Here is a 20,752-nt window from a genome sequence, read left to right as displayed (position 1 = left end):
GTTCCTGTAAGCTTTTATTAGATGTGGAAGTTGAAAGGCAGCCTGCTGCTCCCTGTGGTAGTGCATGTCTAAATCCTCAGAACTCAACAGGCACAAGAGGAAAATCACAAGGCCAAGACCCAGCCCAGCTATCTTATGAATTTGACATCCAGTACAGGGTAGCACAAATGTTCACTGCTGACACCAGTCTGTCTGTCTGTAGGCAACTAATTCTTTGATTATCAGTTGGGTTCTGTGAATATCAAATTTTCTATTTCCTTTGTTAGTATCCAACTGAAAGTCAAAAACAACCCACAGCTGGAAAAAGTATCCAGTCTCTGATTCTGACAGTTGTCTGGCTGCATTAGAGATATGTCTTACACCCAATCTGCTGTTTCAGAAAGCTCAGGGCATCATTCTCTGGGATAAGGTTGTCAGAGGAGGTCTGAGATTATAAGGTCTCATAAGAATATTTTTCTCTGTGTTACTATAGTCTGAAAACCACTAGACCTAGAAAAACCAACAGGGAGTAAAATGGTGAACTAAGATAAACTGAGAAATATTTCCTACCTGATTCTTTATGGTCTCCTTATGTCCCCAGGTTACACCACCATGGTCAGTAAGAGGAAAATATAAAAAACTATATAAAATAAAATAAAAAACAAAAATATAAAAAATATAAAAATTCACAGTATACTAGCTTTGGACTAGCCAGCTCCTGTCTTTGGGGATGGACAAACAAATGTAGTAGAATCCTCACCATTCAGGAATTATGTTAAGCAGGAAAGTTCATTAACTTCACAGTGGCACAATTGCCACTCCTGGGAAGCTAGGCTCACAGATGCCTACTCAAGGAATTTTCACATCACCTTTTCATGACTCACTGAGCCTTTCCCAGGACCACATCTTCCTCACTGGTTTACAGTGAGATGGAAAGACAGCTTCCTTCGTCCTCTCTCTCATTTCTCTAAGCTCCCCATATTCACTCTCAAGTACACACCTCCTCCAACTTGCAGGCATAAATATGGGTGAACTCTCTAGGGACTAATTGAAAGCCCTGAGAGCAGTGGGTGTTGTGACATCACTAGAGACATCACAGGGGATGCCCAGAGCTCTCCTGGATTCACTAGACTGTTCAGACAAGGGATTGTATATGTCATGGGGAACAGGCTTTTTCTTCCTGTTAATGCTGTTCCTCTACTGAACAGAAGCTGAGGTGCCCATCCCGGGAGACTCTCCTGGGACACAAATGTTGATCACCTCCCTTTCAAAAGCCAGAGGTCTCAGCCACTGAGATTTCTCAGTGTCAGAACAATGGGAAAGTGCTGTGCTTTATTTCCAAATGTGTTAGCTGTGGAGACCTGGGTCAGGATGGAGAGAAGAGCCAGTCCATCAAGTTGGTAGCAGAAGACTTGAGATGTCCACTTTCTTTCTAGGCTTTGGCCGCATGAACTTGTTAGAAGGCAGTTCCAGGGTCACCTTTAGCATGTGGAGATTCAGGACGGGAGGGACCTTCTCAGGATGGTCCTGCTTGGAGATGATATCTGCGGACAGCGATCAGGAAAACAAGATTATTCTGTTTTGTTCTCTTCGGTCAGAGTGTCAGATCTGAGTAATCTTGTATATAGTATATAGTATATAGTATATTGTATAGTATATATCTCTGTATTCCCTGCTCTGTAATTCAGGCTGTGAGAGACCCATCTCACCAGACACTCCCCAACAGTTGTGTGTCCAAATTTGTCAACAAATGTCCAAATCCTCCATTTCCTAAACAGCTCTCTTCTGCCCCTTAGCCACTTCCAACCTATTCTATAACTGAATTAACCACAGTGTACCCCACCTGGCTGCCTCTAAGTGTGGTCTAAATGTCTCAAATCTAAAAATACCCCATTACTCCATGCAGATCCTATTTTCCAGGAGATGATTGTTTTCTGGAGAGAGATAAAGACCACCAAGCCTGACTATGGACAGTGATGTCTAGCCTGGTCTCTAGAGTCATTCTTTCCATGGGAAGGTTATAGCTGTAAAGCCCTCTGTGTCCATATAGTTACAAATTTCATATTCTCATGGAAAATACATTTTTGCCCCTCATGGTTAAAATTCTAATCACAATCTCAAAATTAATCATTTTAATATCAAGAATGGATTCTTCAGTAGACCCAGTCATAAATTTAATTTTATTGAGCAAAGTTGATTATAAAGGAACCATGTCCAGACAAGCATCCTGACACACTTACATAAGATAGCTGTATGATGTGATGGTGTTCTGTTTTCAGTGGGTGTGTATGTCTTCTCTAGACCTGCCCAAATGTTTTGGAATTGTGAATGAAAGACACACACACACACATACACTCGTAATTTTAATATGCATTAAACAGTATGTTGGGCGAATATTTTTAAACCTTTTGCATCTAACATACTGTTATGATTGAAGAGTTACATTGAATGTATTTCTAATAAAATTGAAGAAATATTTATAAAATGTGTTAAAATTGAAGATTTACATGGAAACTATTTCTGAAACTAAGAAATATAGAGAAAAAAGTGTTAAAAGATTAGAATGCATTGTTAAATAATGGTAAAATAGACAGCATAGAAAATATGTCTTTACTAATTGACTAGGACATAGAAATTTTTTCTGAATAATTAAAGATATTAATGGAAAATATTTCTGATAAAATTGAAGAAGCATAGAAAAGAGTGTTTACATTGAAAATTTTCATGGAAAATAATACAAATAAAATTGTAGACATAGAAAATATTCCTAAACTAATTCAAGAATTGAGTCAAAATATAGTCTGATAACATTAAAGGTTTACATCGTATATATTTCTGAAAAAAATGAAGAAATATGTAAATATGTGTTCAAATTGAAGGTTTTCATGTATAATAATATTCTGATAAATACCCTTTATTTTGATAAAGGGTAGACATATTAAACAGTTCTAAAATAATTGAAGAAGGAAGCACAAACATTTTCTGATAAAATTCATTTACATAGAAAATATTATTGATAAAATTGAATTAAATAAATACCAAGAAAAAGTGTTAAAATTGAAAATTTTGATGAACAGTAATAATGGTAAAATGGTTAACATAGAAATATATATACTAAGTGAACAAGAACATAGAAAATTTTCGGATTAAAATTTAATGTGGTGATGGAAAATATTTCTGATAAAAATAAAACTATATTAAAAAGTTAAAATAGAATTCATGGAAATAATACAATTAAATGGTAGACATAGAAATCATCTAAACTAGTTAAAGAGTTAAGTAGATACATTTTCTGATAAAAAAATGAAGATTTTGATGGAAAATTTTGTCATGTTTTTGAAGAAATATATATAGAAAAGTGGTAAAATTGAATATTTTCATAGAAAATAATTCAGATAAAGTTGTAGACATAAAAAACATCTAAAATATTGTAAAAGATAGTAGAAACATTTTCTGATAGAATTGAAAATGTTCTTAGACAATATTTCTAATAAAATTAAAGAAATACATTGAAAGTGTTAAAATCGAAGAGTTTGTTAGAAAATAATAATGGTAAAAATGTAAACATAGGACATTTACTTTTACTAAATGTCAAAGGACACAGAAAAATATGGTGATAAAACTGAAAGTTTTGATGTAAATTATTTCTGATAAAAATAAAGAAGTATAGAAAAGTGTTAAAATTAAGGATTAACATGGAAATATTATTGATAAAATTGAAGAAAGTTATATAGAAAATATGTCAAAATTGAAGAATATGCTGAAAAATAAGAATGGTTAAATATACCTATACTAATATACTAATACTAATATAATAAATTATTATATTAATTTACTACAAAAATAAAATATACCTGTACTAATTGTTGAAGAACATGGAATACTTTTCTGGTAAAATTTAAAATTTTTAAATTTTTTATTTGGCATATTTTTATTTACATTTCAAATGTTGTCCACTTTCCTGGTTCAGCCCTCCCCCAAAAAATCCCATGAGCCATTTCTCCTTCCCCAATCAACCCTCCCCCGCTTCCCTGGCCTTTCATTTCTCTACACTAAGGCATCAAGTCTTTCCAGGACCGGGGGCCTCTCCCCCATATGGTATCTAACAAGTTCATCCTCTGTTGCTGATGCGTCTGGGGCCATGGGTAACTAACTCCCTGTGCACTCTTTGGTTGATGGTTTTGTCCCTGGGAGCTCTGGGGGGTACTGGGTGAGTCATATTGTTGTTCCTCCTGTGGCGCTGCAAACCCATTCTGCTCCTTGGGCCCTTTCTCTAGCTCCCCCATTGGGGACCCTGTGCTCAGTGCAATGGCTGGCTGAGAGTGTCCCCCTCTGTGTTTGTCATGCACTAGCAGAGCCTTCCAGGTGACAGCTGTATCCGGTTCCTGTCACCCAGCACTTGTGGGCATCCACAATAGTGTCTGGGTTGTGTAACTGTATATGGGATGCATCCCTGGGCGGGGCAGTCTCTGGATGGTCTTTCCCTCAGTCTCTGCTCAAACTTTTGTCCCTGTATCTCATTCTGTGGGTATTTTTTTCCCTTTCAAAAAAGGACCCAAGGATCCGTACTTTCTTCTTCCTATGTCTTGAGCATCATTTGTTATGTAAATTGTGTCTTGGGTATTCCACGTGTCTACGCTTTTTTATCAAAATCTTCAATTTGATCAATTTTTTCTATGTCCTTAGACAAATTGTATAGGTATATTTTCTATGTAAACTCTTTTACCATTTTGATTTTCCAACTAATTCTTCAATTTTAACTCTTATATTTTTATGTACACAATTTCATCTGAATTGTTTGCCATGAAAAATTTCAATTTAACAATTTTTCTCTATATATCTTCAAAATTTATCAGAAATATTTTCCATGAGAATCATCACTTTTATCAGAAATCTTTTGTATGTGCTTGATCATTTAGTAAAATACATTTTCTGTTTATCTTTTTACCATTATTATTTTCCAATAAATTCTTCAATTTTAACACTTTATTTTTCAATTTATTCCTAAAGTTTGCCTGTGCACAAATTTTAGATATGTTTTCTTTGTCATTCTTTTAATGTGTTTTAATTTCAATGACAAATCTCAATTTGAAATATTTTTCTATATATTTCTTTGATTTTATCAGAAATATTTTCCATGAAATCTATCAATTTGATTAGAATTTTTCAATATGGCTTGTCAGATTTGATGTGTTATCTATGTGTATAATTTCATGTGTATTATTTTCATCAAATTCTTCAATTTTAGCACATATATTTATATATTTCTCCAATTTCATTGAAAAGGCTTTCTATGAAAGGATTTTTTTCAGAAAATTTTCTACTTACTCTTTCAATTTGTAAAGGTTTTCAATGCATACTATTTGACAAGTGTCAATTTCCATCAAAATATTCAATTTTAACATTTCTTTCTATATAGTTCTTCAATTTTATCACATATTTTCAATGATATCTCCCATTTTATCTCAAAATTGTTCTACAAGCTTTGTCAGTTTGCATTAATACAGACTCTATTATGGGAAATTATTTTCCATCCAATATTTGAATTTCAAACTTTTTTCTATATATTTCTTTCATTTTTTTCAAAAATGTTTTTCCATGTAAATTTTCTATTTATTCAAAATTTTCAATGTGAGTATTCATTTAGTTTAGGAATGTTTTCTACTTACATCTCCTTTAATTTGGATTCCAAGTTTCAATATTAACCCATTTTTCTATATATTTGTTCAATTTTATCAAAACAATTTTCCATGAAAATCTTCAATTTCATCTGATTATTTTACTACATGTAGTGTCAATTTGTTTTGATATACTAACTATGTATACACCTTAATTTACATTATTTTTATCGAATTCTTCACTGTAAATTTTTTTCTTATATATTTCTTAAATTGTATCAGATATTTTTCCATGAAATCTTTGATTCAATCAGAAAAGTTGTCTACATTGCTTGTCAGTCAGTATAGATACATTTTCTCTTAGTACTATTTTATCTATATTATTTTCTATCCTATTCTCAGTTTGACATATCTTTCTTTATATTTCTTCCATTCTTTTGAAATCACTCCCACAAACATCTGGAATTCTATCATAAAAGTTCTCTACATCTTTTGTCAGTTAGTATTCATGAATTTATTACTACTATCATTTTGACTATATCATTTCCCTTTGAATTCATCTATTTTAACCCTTTTTCTATATATTTCTTCAATTTATCAGAAAGTATTATATTTATAATTCCTATTAATTATTTTAAAAATGTTTTCCATGTCAGCTATTTAACTGTAATATTTTCCATCCACAGCTGCTGCTGACCGTGGTTGGGGAATTAGACAACAAATTGTCAGTTTTCTATAGCAAAAATGGAGTGGGTGAGTGCGTAGGTGGAGGAGTACCCATGGGAAGGTAGGAGGGAATGAAATGGGTGCTTCCTGATGGGTAACCTAGAAGGGAAATAATATGTGAAATGTAAACAAACAGAATAATCAATCAAAAGGAAAGAATAAATGAAACAGACCTTTGTAAATTTAATAATAGGGTTACTGCTACTTATTGAAACTAGTCAAGAGTTCTCTGTCCCTCCTGTCAGATGAGGATGTAGCTGAGTACATATTATTTCTAAATAATATATGGGTGCACCATTTCCTGTTACCAACTACTGGGAAGCCATGTTCAAGTGTGCCTACTACAGGAAATTTCACTTCACTGTTACATGACTCACTGTGCCTTTCCCAGGACCACATCTTCATTTCTGGTTTACAGTGAGATGGAAAGCCAGCTTCCTTTGTCCTCTCTCTCATTTCTCTAAGCTCACCATTCTCACTCTCAAGCACACACCTCCTCCATCTTGCAGACATAAATATGGGTGAACTCTCTAGGGACTAATTGAAAGCCCTGAGAGCAGTGGGTGCTGTGACATCACTGGTGACATCACAGGGGATGACCAGAGCTCTCCAGGATTCACTAGACTGTTCTGACAAGGGATTGTGTATGTCATGGGGAACAGGCTTTGCCTTCCTGTTAATGCTCTTCCTCTACCGAACAGAAGCTGAGGTGCCCATCCCGGGAGACTCTCCTGGGACACAAATGTTGATCACCTCCCTTTCAAAAGCCAGAGGTCTCAGCCACTGAGATTTGTCAGTGTCAGAACAATGGGAAAGTGCTGTGCTTTATTTCCAAATGTGTTAGCTGTGGAGACCTGGGTCAGGATGGAGAGAAGAACCAGCCCATCAAGTTGGTAGCAGAAGACTTGAGATGTCCACTTTCTTCCTAGGCTTTGGCCGCATGAACTTGTTAGAAGGCAGTTCCAGCGTCACCTTTAGCATGTGGAGATTCAGGACGGGAGGGACCTTCTCAGGACGGTCTTGCTTGGAGATGATGCCTGTGGACAGGGATCAGGAAAACAAGATGACTCAGATCTGACACTGTGACTGAGTGATGAAAACAAAGGGTATAGTGCATTCTTTGTATTCCATGCTCTGTCAGTCAGGCTGTGAGAGACCCACCTACACAGACACTCCCCAACAGTTGTGTGTCCAAATTTGTCAACAAATGTCCAAATTCTCCATTTCCTAAACAGCTCTCATCTGTCCTCAACCACTTCCAACCTATTCTATTACTGATTTAACCATAGTATGCCACACCCGACTGCCTCCAAGTGTGGTCTAAATGCCTCAAATCTAACAACACCCCACTACTCTATACAGATCAAATCCCAGCAACTACATGGTGGCTCACAACCATCTAAAATGAGATCTGACGACTTCTGAAATTTCTTAAGACATCTACAGGATATTTACATACAATAAATAAATAAATAAATCTTTTAAAAAAGAAAACTTAAAGGATGGTCTTATTGCGAAGAATTCAATTATTGTCCAAAAATGTTTTAGATATCTTAGAGGTTTTGTCCCCATACGAAATTAAGTACTGTCCTTGAAGTATCTGCCAAAAAATTAAGATGAAAATGTGAGGGGACTTGTATTAAATCTGATGATTGCTTTTAGCTTATTGTCCTCATGTTATGTTAAGTTTGCATATTCTTGATCATGGGAGATCTTTCAGTCTTATTTATTTATTTATTTATTTATTTATTTATTTTCATTTTTATTACGTTCATTTTTTCAGACCAGTTCTTAGCTCTCTCCTGGCACACCATCCAAGAATGACCCATCCCATTCCTCTTACCCCCTGTCTCCAATACCATGTCTCAATCCTCCAACACAGCTCAAAGTACTAGAAAAAGGTCATCAATAAAATCATTAAAAAAAAAATTCTTCTCCACCTTAAAAAGATGCTGGCCATAAATATACAAGAAGTCTATAAATCTCCAAACAATTTAGGCAAAAAAATAAAATTTTCTTGTCATACAATATTCAAAACACGAAATGTGAGAGCCGATCCTGTGCCACAGTTCTCCATACCCAAATACTGCAGTGAGAGAGCGGGTATCCCAGGAGTGCTGACAAGCCTCTGAGTAGAGGTAAGAATACCACTTCTGCTCAAAGGGACCCCGACAGAGCACTCAGTTGGAAAGAACTGAGCAGCTGCCTGGGCCATGATCCTTTTATTCTCTGCCTGCACCCAGAGCTGATCCCCTGCCTCAGTGCTCCACATTCAAATTCTGTGTGGAGAGAGTTGATCTCCCAGAAATTCCATCACACCTGTAAGCTCCACTTCTGCTCAAATCCCCGGACCATGAGTGAGCCACACAGAGCCATCAGAACCCAGGAAGCAAGGGACAGCTGGGGACAGAATCCTTCTGGATTCTGTCTGCACCTTGGAGGTAGCTGATTATGTGCCAATTATTTCCATACAAAAATTTCTCCTGGAGAGAACTGTTCTCTCAGGAGTACTGACACACAGACTCACAGGAGAGACAAGCCTCAATCAGAGACAGATCAGCTAAGATCAGAGATAACCAGAGAACAGGACACAAGGGCAGAGATCATAAGCAACAGAACCCATGGCAAATTGGTATCATCAACATCTAGTTCTCCCACCAGAGCAAGCCCTGGATGCCCCAACACACAAGAAAAGGAAGCCTCTGATTTAAAATCATATCTCATGATGACGATAGGAGACTTTAAGAAGAGCATAAATAACTCTATTAAAGAAATACAGAACACAGGAAAACATCCAGTACCCCTTAATGAGGGCACACAAAAATCCCTTAATGGTTTTCAGAAAAAGGCAAATAAAAAGGGGAAGGAATTGAACAAAACCTTCCGGGATCTAAAAATGGAAATAGATACAATAAAGAATTCATAAAGGGAGACAACCCTGGAGATAGAATACCTAGGAAAGTGATCGGTAGTCATAGATGCAAACATCAATAAAATGCAAGAAAGAGAAGAAAGAATCTCGGGTGTAGAAGATGCTGTAGAAAATACTGACTGAAAAGTCAAAGAAAATGTAAATGCAAAAATTTCTTAACCTAAAATATCCAGGAGATCCAGGACAAAATGAGAAGGCCAAATCTAAGGTAATAGGTAGAGATAAGAGCAAAAATTCCCAACCTAAAGGGCCAGTAAATATCTTCAACAAAATTACAGAGGAAAACTCCCCTAACCTTAAGAAAGAGATACCCAGGAATATACCAGACGACTAAAGAACTCCAAATAGAGTGGAGTAGAAAAGAAATTTCTGTTCTCACATAATCTATGCACCAAATGCACAATTTAAAGAAAGAATATTTAAAGCAGTAAGGGAAAATGGTCAAGTAACATATAAAGGCAGGTCTATCAGAATTTCACCAGACTTCATATCAGAAAATATGAAAGCCAGAAGATCATGGGCAGGTGTCATAAAGACCCTAAGAGACCACAAATGCCAGCCCAGGCTACTATACCCAGCAAAACTCAATGTTAACATAAATGGAGAAACAACGTATTCCATGACAAAAACAAATGTACACAATATACTTCCACAAATTCAGTCCTAAAATGTATAATAAATGGAAAATGCCAACACAAGGAGGGAAACTCCACCCAAGAAAAAGCAATAAAGTAGTCTTTCAAAAAGCCCAAATAAGATAACCATGCAAACATAAAAATAACAGGAAGCAGAAATCACTATTCCTTAATAACTATTAATATCAATGGCCGATAAAAAGACAGACTAATGGACTGGATATGCAAACATTTTGCTGCATACTGGAAACATACCTCAATGACAAAGACAGACATTACCTTAGAGTAAAAGGTTGAGCCCAGTGCCCTTTGACTTTATAGTGTGCACATTGATCTTTTTCCAAGTGTGGTTTATCTCTTGTGGGTCTCCTTGTCCCCTGCGATTTTCTGTCTCCCAGGTCCCCTGACAGCCAAATCCTGTCTCTTTTATCTCTGTCTACAACCGCGGCCAGTATTCTAGTCAAAGTCTTTTCTTGCTTTGTCTTTTCGCCTAGCCCTCTTTTCTCTTTCTCATTTCTCTTCCTCTGTCTCCCTCTTGTGGTACACTTTCTCAGCCTCTCTAACCACATCCCTTACAGTACAATCTTGCAATCCCTCAAACCGCTGCAATTTCTTTCTGATGTCAGGAGCTGACTGCCCAATAAAGGCAATAATCACAGAGGCTCGCTGCCCTACAGACATGGGGTCACAAGAGGTGTAACTTCTGTAAGCCTCCATGAGCCTCTCCAGAAAGACTGAAGGGGTTCAGTCAGCACCTGCGTGACCTCTCTCACCTTAGCCAGATTTGGGGGCCTTTGTGTGGCACCACTGAGACCCGCCTCTAGAGCCTGACGGTAATTGGACAGCTGTTCCCTACCTTGTGCCATGTTATAGTCCCATTGAGGACGCATCAAGGGGAATCCTTCATCTATCCCAGCCGGAGTCTGAATAGGACATCCGGCATTGTCCCGGGCATTCTTCTAGAGCTTCGAGGAGAATTCTTTCTTTCTCCTTGGTGGTGAACAAGGTTTGTAAACGTTGTTGGCAGTCATCCCAGGTAGGCTGATGCGAAAACATCAGGGACTCTATTAGACCTGTAAGCCCTGCAGGGTTTTCTGAAAAGGGAGGGGGATTAACTTTCCAGTTATAAAAATCAGAGGAAGAGAAAGGCTAGTACTGAAAAAGTTGTCAACCATCCTGGTCATCTGGATTTGGAGGTGGTCCAACAACCCTAAGGGGAAGCGCCACACCCAGGGACACTACAGTGGAGTCAGCCAGTCCTTTGGAGGTGGCTCCCAATCGACTCCTGGTCCGTGCAGCAGGACCCCATCCTCCGGCCCCAGGGACTGGAGCTAGAAGGGGGGCCAGCGGATCTGAGGTTTGGGGTGCTGGTAGTGGGCCTGCAAGGTAAAGTGGGGGTGGGGGAGCAGGCCACTCAGGGGGTTCTTCTACTTCAGGGTAGATCTTAGGAACAGGTGCTAGTGGAGTGCTGAGCTTGCCCCCCTCCTTAGGCTTCAGTTTCATTTTCTTATCTGCAGCATCTCCTCTGGCAGCCAGGATCCTGGAGCCAGAACAACGGGGTGAGAGGAATGGTTGGGCCCACTGAGGTGGGGATCGCGCCAAGTCCTCCCATACCGTGATGTACGGCTGTTGGTCTGGATGTGATCCCGGTCCTTCGTGAAAAACAAGGGTCTTCACGGCCCTAATGGTAGGCAAACCAAAAGTTCCTATGTGCGGCCATCCTACCCCAAAATCAGGCCATTCCGAGGCACAAAAGGTCAGCCACTGCTTTTTCTTAATTTCTACTGATAAATTCCGTCCTCTTGCCCTAATTTCCATCCAATGATCCTCAGTCAAAGACAAAGGGGTTGTCACTGTCTGCCCCATGACAAATACAAAAAACAAAAGGTACAAGAGCAAAACACAAACAATAAACACTAGCATGTCCCAGCACACTCAACAGTGTCTAGACTTAAACAGCCAAACGCAACTTCTAACAGTGTGGGATTCTGCTTCCACTCCCTTCTTCGTAGAAGAAGCACTCTGTCTCCTTCGTTCCTGAAAACCACGGTCAGGTCCCCCTGACTGTCCCTCACCCTTGGAGAGTCCTCCAAGGTTGCAGCCTCCGGGACTCTAGGATGTCTCCCTCTGCAGCAACTGGGTCCTTATGGCCCGCAGCGGCAGCTGCAAACAAACTGTGGAGTGGAATTCTGCTTCCACTCCTATCTGTTAACAAACTGAAACCAAAACACATACACAGAGGTGCTGCACTCAGACACTCAGGACATTTAGAACAAAAACATTGCCAGCACACACACACACACACACACACACACACACACACACACACACAAAGAAGCATACCTACAAGGGGGTCTTCGAGGTTCCTGGGTGCCACCTATATCCCCGTACGGGCCACCAAATGTAGGACCTCCTTTTTAGGGAGTCCCCCACTCCGTTCTTGGGATAGCATACACCCAAGGAAACATGAGAGACCAACTTGATGGAAACACATGAGGCAGTTTATTATCAGAGCTCTGGGCTGACATGTATCTCACACAGGAGACAGAGGAGTCGACCCTGAGGCTCAAAAGTTAGGGGTTTATATAGGAAAAGTCAAGGGGTTTTGGAGCGGTTACACAAGATTTGCTGATCCAAATATTGACGGGGGATTCTGGCGCTCGGAGGGGGTTTTTTGGCATACATACAGCTCGGGCCATCAGCAATGTAAGAGGGCGATTTATTTTGTTAGCAGGAGGTCACTTCGACGTTAGTAAACTGCATCCAAGAGACAGGAGACAGGAGACTCCAGTCCAGATGGTGTATGACCCATAGGAGTTTTCCCAGGCACGCCCCTTATCTTTTATGGCCGGTCTGTTTGTGGAATGACTCAATCACAACCTTGCTTCAAGCTTGTCCGGCGTGCCCGGGCTCTAAGTCTGCCTGCTGCCTCAACTATGGATTCTGAGAAATCCTTGCTCCTGTCAATGTCTACCCTTTATCTGTATTATTTTTCAATTAAAACCTTCACTATTTCAAGTTCTACTTAATTTTTTCACAAATATTTTCGGTAAATGTTTCTACTACCTTTTTCAATTAGTTTAGAAATGTTTTATATGTCTAATATTTTATCTGTATTATCTTTTCTGATATCTTAAATTATAATACATTTCCTGTATATTACTTCAATTGTATTAGAAATATTTTCCATCAAAATCTTCAATTTTATTAAAATTGTTTCTAGGTTCTTGGACAATGTTCTAGGTATATTTTCTATGTTTACTGTTTTACTATTATTATTTTCCAACTAATTCTTCAATTTTAGCACATATCTATATATATTTCTTCAATATTACTTGAATATTAGTTAAGAGAAACTTTAATTTTATCAGAATATATTTCTATTTATTTGTTTAATTATTTAGAGATGTTTTTCTGTACACAATATTATCTGAATAATTTCCCATGAAAAATCTTTAATTTAAAACTACTTTTCTATACACTGCTTCAATTTTATCAGAAATATTTTCCATGAAAATCATCAATTTAATAAGAAAATGTTTGTAAGTGCTTCATTTAGTAAAGATGATTTATCTTTTACCATTATTATTTTCCAACAGATTCTTCAATTTTAACACTTATTTTTCAATTTTTTCCAAAAATTGAGTGTGCCTACACATTTAGTTTTCTTTGTCAACTTTTTATGTGTATTTGTTTTCAATGCCAAATCTTAATTTTAAATAAATTTTCTGTATATTTCTTCAATTTTATACGAAGTATTTTCCATGAAAGCCAACAATTTGATTAGAATTTTTTAACATGGTTTGTCAGTCAGTTTTGATGTATTATCTATGTGTACACTTTCATGTGTATTATTTTACATCAAATTCTTCAATTTTAATACACATATTTATATATTTCTTCAAATTCAGTGAAATTGTCACATTGGCATCACTGTCAGTCACTCAGAGACTGCTGGCCCTGCCCCTGATGTCACGCAAACCCCGCCCCTCGCCCATCCAACTCAGCCCCGGGCAGGAGCCATGTTGGATTCCCTGACTGTCACCCAGCAACCGCTGGCCGCGCCCCCTGACTTAACCTGAGCCTTGTCCCTGGTCCATGACCATGCACCTCAGCCCCTGGCCGGCACCATGTTGACGTCCCTGTCTGTCACCTGGCAACCGCTGGCACCACCCCTGACGTCACTGCAGCGCCCGCCCTGCATCCAGCCTCCTGGAATGTTGTCATTTCCTGTCTAATTTTTATGAATGAAAGTGGGCTGGGAGTTTGAATGTGCGCGTTCGATGGAGTTCTGGCAGAGGTGGGAAGAGGTGAGCGCGCGCATTTAGCGACTGCTGTGATTGCTGAGCTTCCTGGGCTCTGAGCAGCCTGGCCTGGAATTGTGGAACGGGACTGCATTCATGTGCGCATCCAGATGAAGATAGTGCTCCATGCTGCGGGTGTCTGTGAGCTCTGGAGTAACTCTGGGCTATCCACCTGTTGTCTCCACAGAAGCAGTCTGTGAGTTTGGAGAGGCCAGGCAAGACACGGGCTTCCCGCTCTGTAAAGTTTACAGTGGGGCGGAGTGCAAACCGTCTCTGTGCTCTGGGCAGGGACGGTGGATGGGCAAGACGCGGGCTTCCCGCTCTGGAAAGTTTGCAGCAGGACAGAGTGCAAACCCTCTCTGTGCTCCTCCAGGCGGGGACAGTGGATGGGCAAGGCGCAAGCTTCCCGCTCTGCTCTGGAAAATTTGCAGGGGGACAGAGTGCAAACCCTCTCTGTGCTCCTCCAGGAAGGGACAGTGGCTGGGAAAGGCACAGACTTCTCGCTCTGGAAAGTTTACAGTGGGGCGGAGTGCAAACACTCTCTTTGCTCCTCCAGGTGGGGACAGTGGCCTCCTGGCAAGACCCTCCTGCGGGAACAGAAGCCGAGCCTGGCCGCCATGGATCGCTGGGCTGTGCGCCTGGTCCTGGCTTCTGGCTGTGAGCTGGTGAAACAGGAAGGGAATTCACAGGCCAGTAAACTGAATCCTGTTCCTTAAAGACACAGGCTGGGCTGAGAAAAGACAAAGACCTGGTAGAGTTTACAGAGTTCTGGGCTGGCGCTTTCCCAAGGAACATTAATGATCAAGTTGCAGCTGGCTGGGGTCAAAGGCTATGGGATGGGCGGGGCTAGGTCCCAGGGTAACTTGATTTTTTGTTTGTTTGTTTGTTTGTTTTTTAATTTTGTTAATTTCTGTAGTAGTTTTTTTAATTGCTTTACTTTAGATGCTTAGTGTTTCAATTACTGTGCAGTAAAGGGACTTTTCCCCAATCTCTTTGGTATTTTGCATGCTTTTACATTAACTCTGGCTATATATTTATAATAACTCTGGCTATTCTTACACAGGCACCTTCTTTAGTTTAGGACATTTTCATTTAGGATTTTATTGGAAATGTTTTCTAGATATTTATGCTGATTGATCTTCTTCACTATCGCCCTCACCTTCTCCTTCTGAGGTTTTCCTTGTGGGTGTGCAGCTTGAATGCTTCTCTGTGTCCTGCTCTGAGCTCTGCTGTTGTGTGCTGTGAGGGGACCTCAGGGAAATGCTGAAATCAAGACATGGTGAGTACACAATATCTGCCCACAATGGGGAGGAACATGTGGCTGAGCTGTATGCACTGGGGTGGTGGATCCTCTATGGGGTTGGATCAGAAGCATCAGCCATATGTGACTTCCTGTGAGGTTTCTAGTGGTGCTATTTACTTCATAGTTCAGGCCATGATCTCTGAATAATTTCAGTATTATGGCTGATTGTAATTCTGTCCAAAACATCTGGACCAGTTGCTTTTTTGTAGCAGCATGGGTGGTTTCTGTGACTATGCATCACCTGTGTCCCAACCTTTTTGTCTTTTATAATATACATTAAGAAGGCAAGGTTAGGACTGGAGAGATGTCTCAAAGGTGAACAACTCTGGTTGTTCTTACACAGGCCATTAGTTTAATTCTTAGCAACCACATGGTGGCTCATAACTATATGGAATGGGGTCTGGTGCACTCTTCTGGCCTGCAGGAATACATGCAGGGAGAACATTGTATAAGTAATGAATTAATGCCTTAAAAAATAGAAGACAGATATGAATCTAATAGTTCTGATTTCATACATTACTCGTTCTTTTGTTTACAATGTTTTTTGGCTGTAGCTTTTTTTATATTTATTTAATATGTTTAGTGTTGTGATTATTACGTAGCAAAGGGACTTTTTCCCCATTGTTTGGTATTTTTGATGTTTCTTGTACATTAACAGGCACCTTTTTTGCTTTAGAAAAATTTTCCATTCATTATTTCATTATTTCCCTGGTAGAGGGAACGGCAGTAAAAAGATAGTATTTGACTTTGTCCTCCTGTGAAAAGTCACTGTGCACAAACAGAGCACACAGTTTGTGCATCTCAAATTTCTGAAATGTCTCAACAATATCCGTGAGCATCCACATCTCTGCACAGCACAGTCTCCGGATTGTGAACTCAGTACTCACCGGCTCAAGCTCAACCGTGCCATGTAGACATCCCCAACATCTGGTGTGTTTGTCCTCACAATGGCCGCCCCCCTTGAACTTTAACCTGTGACGTCGCTGCTGCCTCCCCTGTCTCACTCTACAGTGCACACAGTGACCTGATTCTCGTGTCCTGTTCTGCAGGCAAAAGCCACGCTGCACCTGCGAATCCGTTTCCTGTGGCTGCAAAGGCGAGTTCGCTGCAGGACGCCAACATGGACGCCGACCTCGACAGCATCTTGTGCTGGTTCTGGACAGCAGAGGGTTCTTTAAACACAAAAACAGTAAGTCAATAACAATAATAATAGAAAAGGCTTTTCATAAAGGTTTTAGAAATCTTGCTTCAGTTGTTCATAAACAAAATAAAGAAGGTAGTCACCTGAAAATGCTCAAAGATAAGAAATTAAGAATCTTATTTCCATTAGGCTGTCCAAATAGGCCAGAAATAGAGTAAACCAATTTTTAGGAAGAATCATCAAGATGTATAACAACAACTATTTGTTATTATTAAAAAGGAAAATTGAAAATGTTGCTTACCTGATGTGGGGAGAAAAAATTATCAAGTTAGGCATGGTAGCACACGCCTGTGATTCTGGCACTTAGAAGGCTGAAGGGAATTGTGAGTTCTAGGCTATCCTGGCTACATAGTGAGACTAAGGCTCAAGAAAAGAAGGGAAAGTAGAGGGAGGAAGGAGGAGGATGGGGGGATTTATTGAAGAATTCTTATTAGATCAACCTCTCAGGAACCAATTGGTCACCGTAACCATTCATAGGATGTTCTTGTTGAATGGAGTGTTCAAATGACAGCCCTCAGCCCTCTGAGGAAGAGGCAGAGGAACACATGTCATCCTCATGTCCATGGTAACACTGAGGGGCATGGACTGTTCTCAGCCTCAGCCTACAGTGAGGACATTGAGGCTCAGAGGGGCCAAGGTAGCTTGGCCACAAGCACTTGATGATTACAGGCCCAGCCAGGCTCACATACTGTGAGGTAACCCCACATTGCACATTGCTTTGGTCAAATGCATCTGACTTTCATGTTATAACAAGCTAGGTGGAGGAGAGACTCTTGTTTAGTGACCATGTCATAACTGAGAGCTGCAGCCGAGATCTGAGGACAAAATGTCCCCTTCTTTGGTTTTTGTTGTTGTTGTTGTTGTTGTTTTTTGTTTTTTGTTTTTTGGGGTTTTTTTGTTTGTTTGTTTGTTTGTTTTGTTTTGTTTTTGTTTTTTCGTTACAGGGTTTCTCTGTATAACCCTGGCTGTCCTGGAGCTCACTCTGTAGACCAGGCTGGCGTCAAACTCAGAAATCCTCCTGCCTCTGTCTCCTAGAGTACTGGGATTACAGGTGTGCGCCATCACTGCCCGGCTTAAATGTCCCCTTCTTTAATGTAAAAATTTCAAGACATTGGGGATCCCCCGGTCATATACTGCAAGAGATTCCAGGGCCTGAGGGACCCTTGAGTGTATAGATTTAGCCCTAGTTTAATGGCTTTGGTAGGGCCTATTGACTCTAGAACTGGATGACTGAGCTATACCAGCATCACCTGTGGTGTCTATGAATGTGGGCGTCCCTGCCCTTTGCTGCCCCCTTCAAAGCATGGGCATAGATAAAGACACACAAAGAGTCCCAGCTTCCTTGTGGGATCCTTGGGCCCAGATCTGTGATTGCATATACTGAAGGGCATTGAAAAACGAAGGGAAGGCTAAGGATTCTAAACCTATCTGCTGAGGCAGAAAACATTCAAACCTGTGTTTATGATTGACTACCTCTAATATTTTTCTAACAAATTACCTGGAATGGTTACTTCCTATAAGATATTATGCTATGATCTTTCCCTCAAACAATGAGGCTTAGGCTTCAGAGAGTGTATGCCATTACATCTTTAATGAATAAAAGGAATGAAACAGATCAATGTTCGTAGTACATTCCCAACCTGAGTCCTCTCTAGGATGTCCATGGAAAGGTGGACATTCATATTTGTACTTATACTGAATATTGGCAAAAACATTTCCCACAATGTAGGTAACATTTAAGCTTTAGTCATGAAGCTGTGCTCTGAGAAACAAAATCTGTCATATACTAGGTGATCAATGCACATTTCAATTTTATTAATTGATAGACCTTTAGATACAGCCCATTATACTTAAGCCACTTTAAACGCCATAAAATTACCATATATATGGTAAGATATAGCTAACTATTTTATACAATATGATTACAGTCATATACCTAGTCTGTTCCTTTTTGTCAATGATGTCAATTGTAGTCATTTGAAAATCCTTTGACTTTTCAGCTAACCTTAATTTCATGACATCAGAACGCATGGTCTGACTGAATCAGGGTTTCTAGAGTGACCACAGTGCCAGTGGCATAAGACTTGCAGGTGTAGTAATTGTGTGTTCACTCCTGGCCTCTAGCTAAGGTTTCCTGAATTGAGTTTGGGCAGATGAGGGTGGGAAGTTCCCACTCAATCCTCAAGTACAGTGAAGTCTGAGGCCACTGGAGACACACACACACACACACACACACACACGCTCACACATGCTCACACACATTCACACATGCTCACACATACTCACACACATTCACACATACTCACACTCAAACTTATACACATGCTCACACACACATGCTTACCCACACGTACACACACTCACACATGCACACTAACACCCACGCTCACACATATTCACGCTCACACACATTCACGCGCACACACACTCTCTCTCCTTCTCTCTCTCTTTCTCTCTCTCTTTCTCACACACACACACACAAACACACACACACACACACACACACACACACACACACACACAGTGAGGTCAGTGAGCTTTGCCCATGATTCTTTGCACAATAGCTAACTATGGAAGCAAATATCAATATAAATTTTCATCCCTCTTGCTCCCATCCAAAACTTTTTGCCAGGAGCTGTTTTAGAATTGTCTTGATTGACAGTAGAGTGCCTGCAGATGCCTGTACATGTTGTAATGGGTTGGTCCATATCTAAGGACTGAAGTAAAGAAAAGAAAAGCAGTTAAAATAATAATAGAAAATGAAGACAAGCACATTAATACCTGCAGATTGAGTTTTGCAAGAGCCAGTATATTAAACATAGTGGGAAAAGTGAGGTAATTTAGAATAAAATTTTGTCTGGAGGAACTGAAGTTTTTTATTTTATGGTTGTTTTAAGAGCATCGATGTTTGAAGAGCATCAATATGGGGGTGGAGAGATGCTCTGGGATTGAGAACACTTACAGTTAATGTATTGCACAGGCCTCAACATGGCTGACGAACCATCCCTAACTCTAGTTCTAGGGGAACTTAATGCCTTATTAAGGTTTCTGCAGGCACTGTATATATGTGACCCACACACATACACACATGCAGACCCAATCACCAATGAATGTAAAATAAGAAAAAAAATAGTATCAATATCCCAACCAATGTCAAGAACCTGGGAGATCCTAGAGATAGGATAAAGAAGACATTAGTTTCATATCTTAAGGCATTAAGAAGAAAGACAAGTATAAATCTCAGGGACAATGAAAAGTTAGACAGAAATGCATGGCTCAAATATAAAGCCACATGGGGCATGATTTTAAGCAGATGGTTGAAAGCCAGAAAGGATTCCATCTGCATGTTCTCAGCTGAAGGGATCATAAGACTGGGGAATCGCAGCAGAAAACAGGTATTACAATGGTTACTATGTCATAAGAATGATTTGTTTTGTTTTTTTAAACCCACAGCCCCAGCTGTGAACAGAACACAAATGCTAGCACCCTTATGAAATGTAAAACCCAAGCACAGAAAATAGAGATTAAGAGGGGACAGAGGAAGGGCAGGCATGCTCTGGGCTTCTTTCTGCTGAGTGGGTAATATGGATGTGCCCACTATAGGTTAAAGAGAGCCAGTAGAGGTTAGAAAGTGCCAAACCAGTACAGAGAATGCACAAAAGCAATCCAACCCACTTATAAAGTGGAGAGTCACTAGACAATATCTAACGATAGCAGTTCAAGAAATACTGGTGCTGACATCAGAACTAATTCCAGAAATTGTTACAGGCAGTTTCACCCCGCCTTTCTCTTGAGAATTTCTGCCATTACAGGTCCTACGGGTAGCCTCATTTAGGGGCGCAAAACACGAGGAGCAGACCCCTACTCCCTCAACCACCCACCCCACCCCACCCCCGCCATCATACATGCAAACAAAGAAACAACCATGCTCTGCATCACATAATCCAGGCTTAACTACAGGTGTGTGCTTATATCGCCTCAAAACAAATTAACTTCTGCATTTTCTGGCTACTGTCCCAACTAGGGACATGAAAATGATTTATTAAAAGCATGC

General features: G+C 39.8%; 1 protein-coding gene across 3 annotated transcripts in view; it reads left to right on the top strand.

Moving 5' to 3' along the window:
• Positions 1-14,016: 14,016 nt before the first annotated feature.
• The window catches only part of LOC127676242 (myoferlin-like), a 29,149-nt gene continuing 22,413 nt past the window's right edge, over positions 14,017-20,752 (top strand). The window contains exons 1-4 of one of the 3 annotated variants that reach the window (XM_052172137.1): positions 14,017-14,390; positions 14,751-14,945; positions 15,368-15,473; positions 16,547-16,686. In XM_052172137.1, the coding sequence (XP_052028097.1) occupies positions 15,455-15,473; positions 16,547-16,686 (159 nt within the window). In that variant the 5' untranslated portion in view covers positions 14,017-14,390; positions 14,751-14,945; positions 15,368-15,454. Of the gene's footprint in view, positions 14,391-14,750; positions 15,474-16,546; positions 16,687-20,752 lie in introns of all 3 variants that reach the window. The other 2 variants (XM_052172138.1, XM_052172139.1) reach the window with 2 other exon arrangements.

Source organism: Apodemus sylvaticus, unplaced genomic scaffold (genome assembly GCF_947179515.1).
Source record: "Apodemus sylvaticus unplaced genomic scaffold, mApoSyl1.1 scaffold_198, whole genome shotgun sequence".
NCBI lineage: Eukaryota > Metazoa > Chordata > Mammalia > Rodentia > Muridae > Apodemus > Apodemus sylvaticus.
Note: the sequence above shows the minus strand (reverse complement) of the source record. Positions and strands in the feature narration are given on the sequence as shown.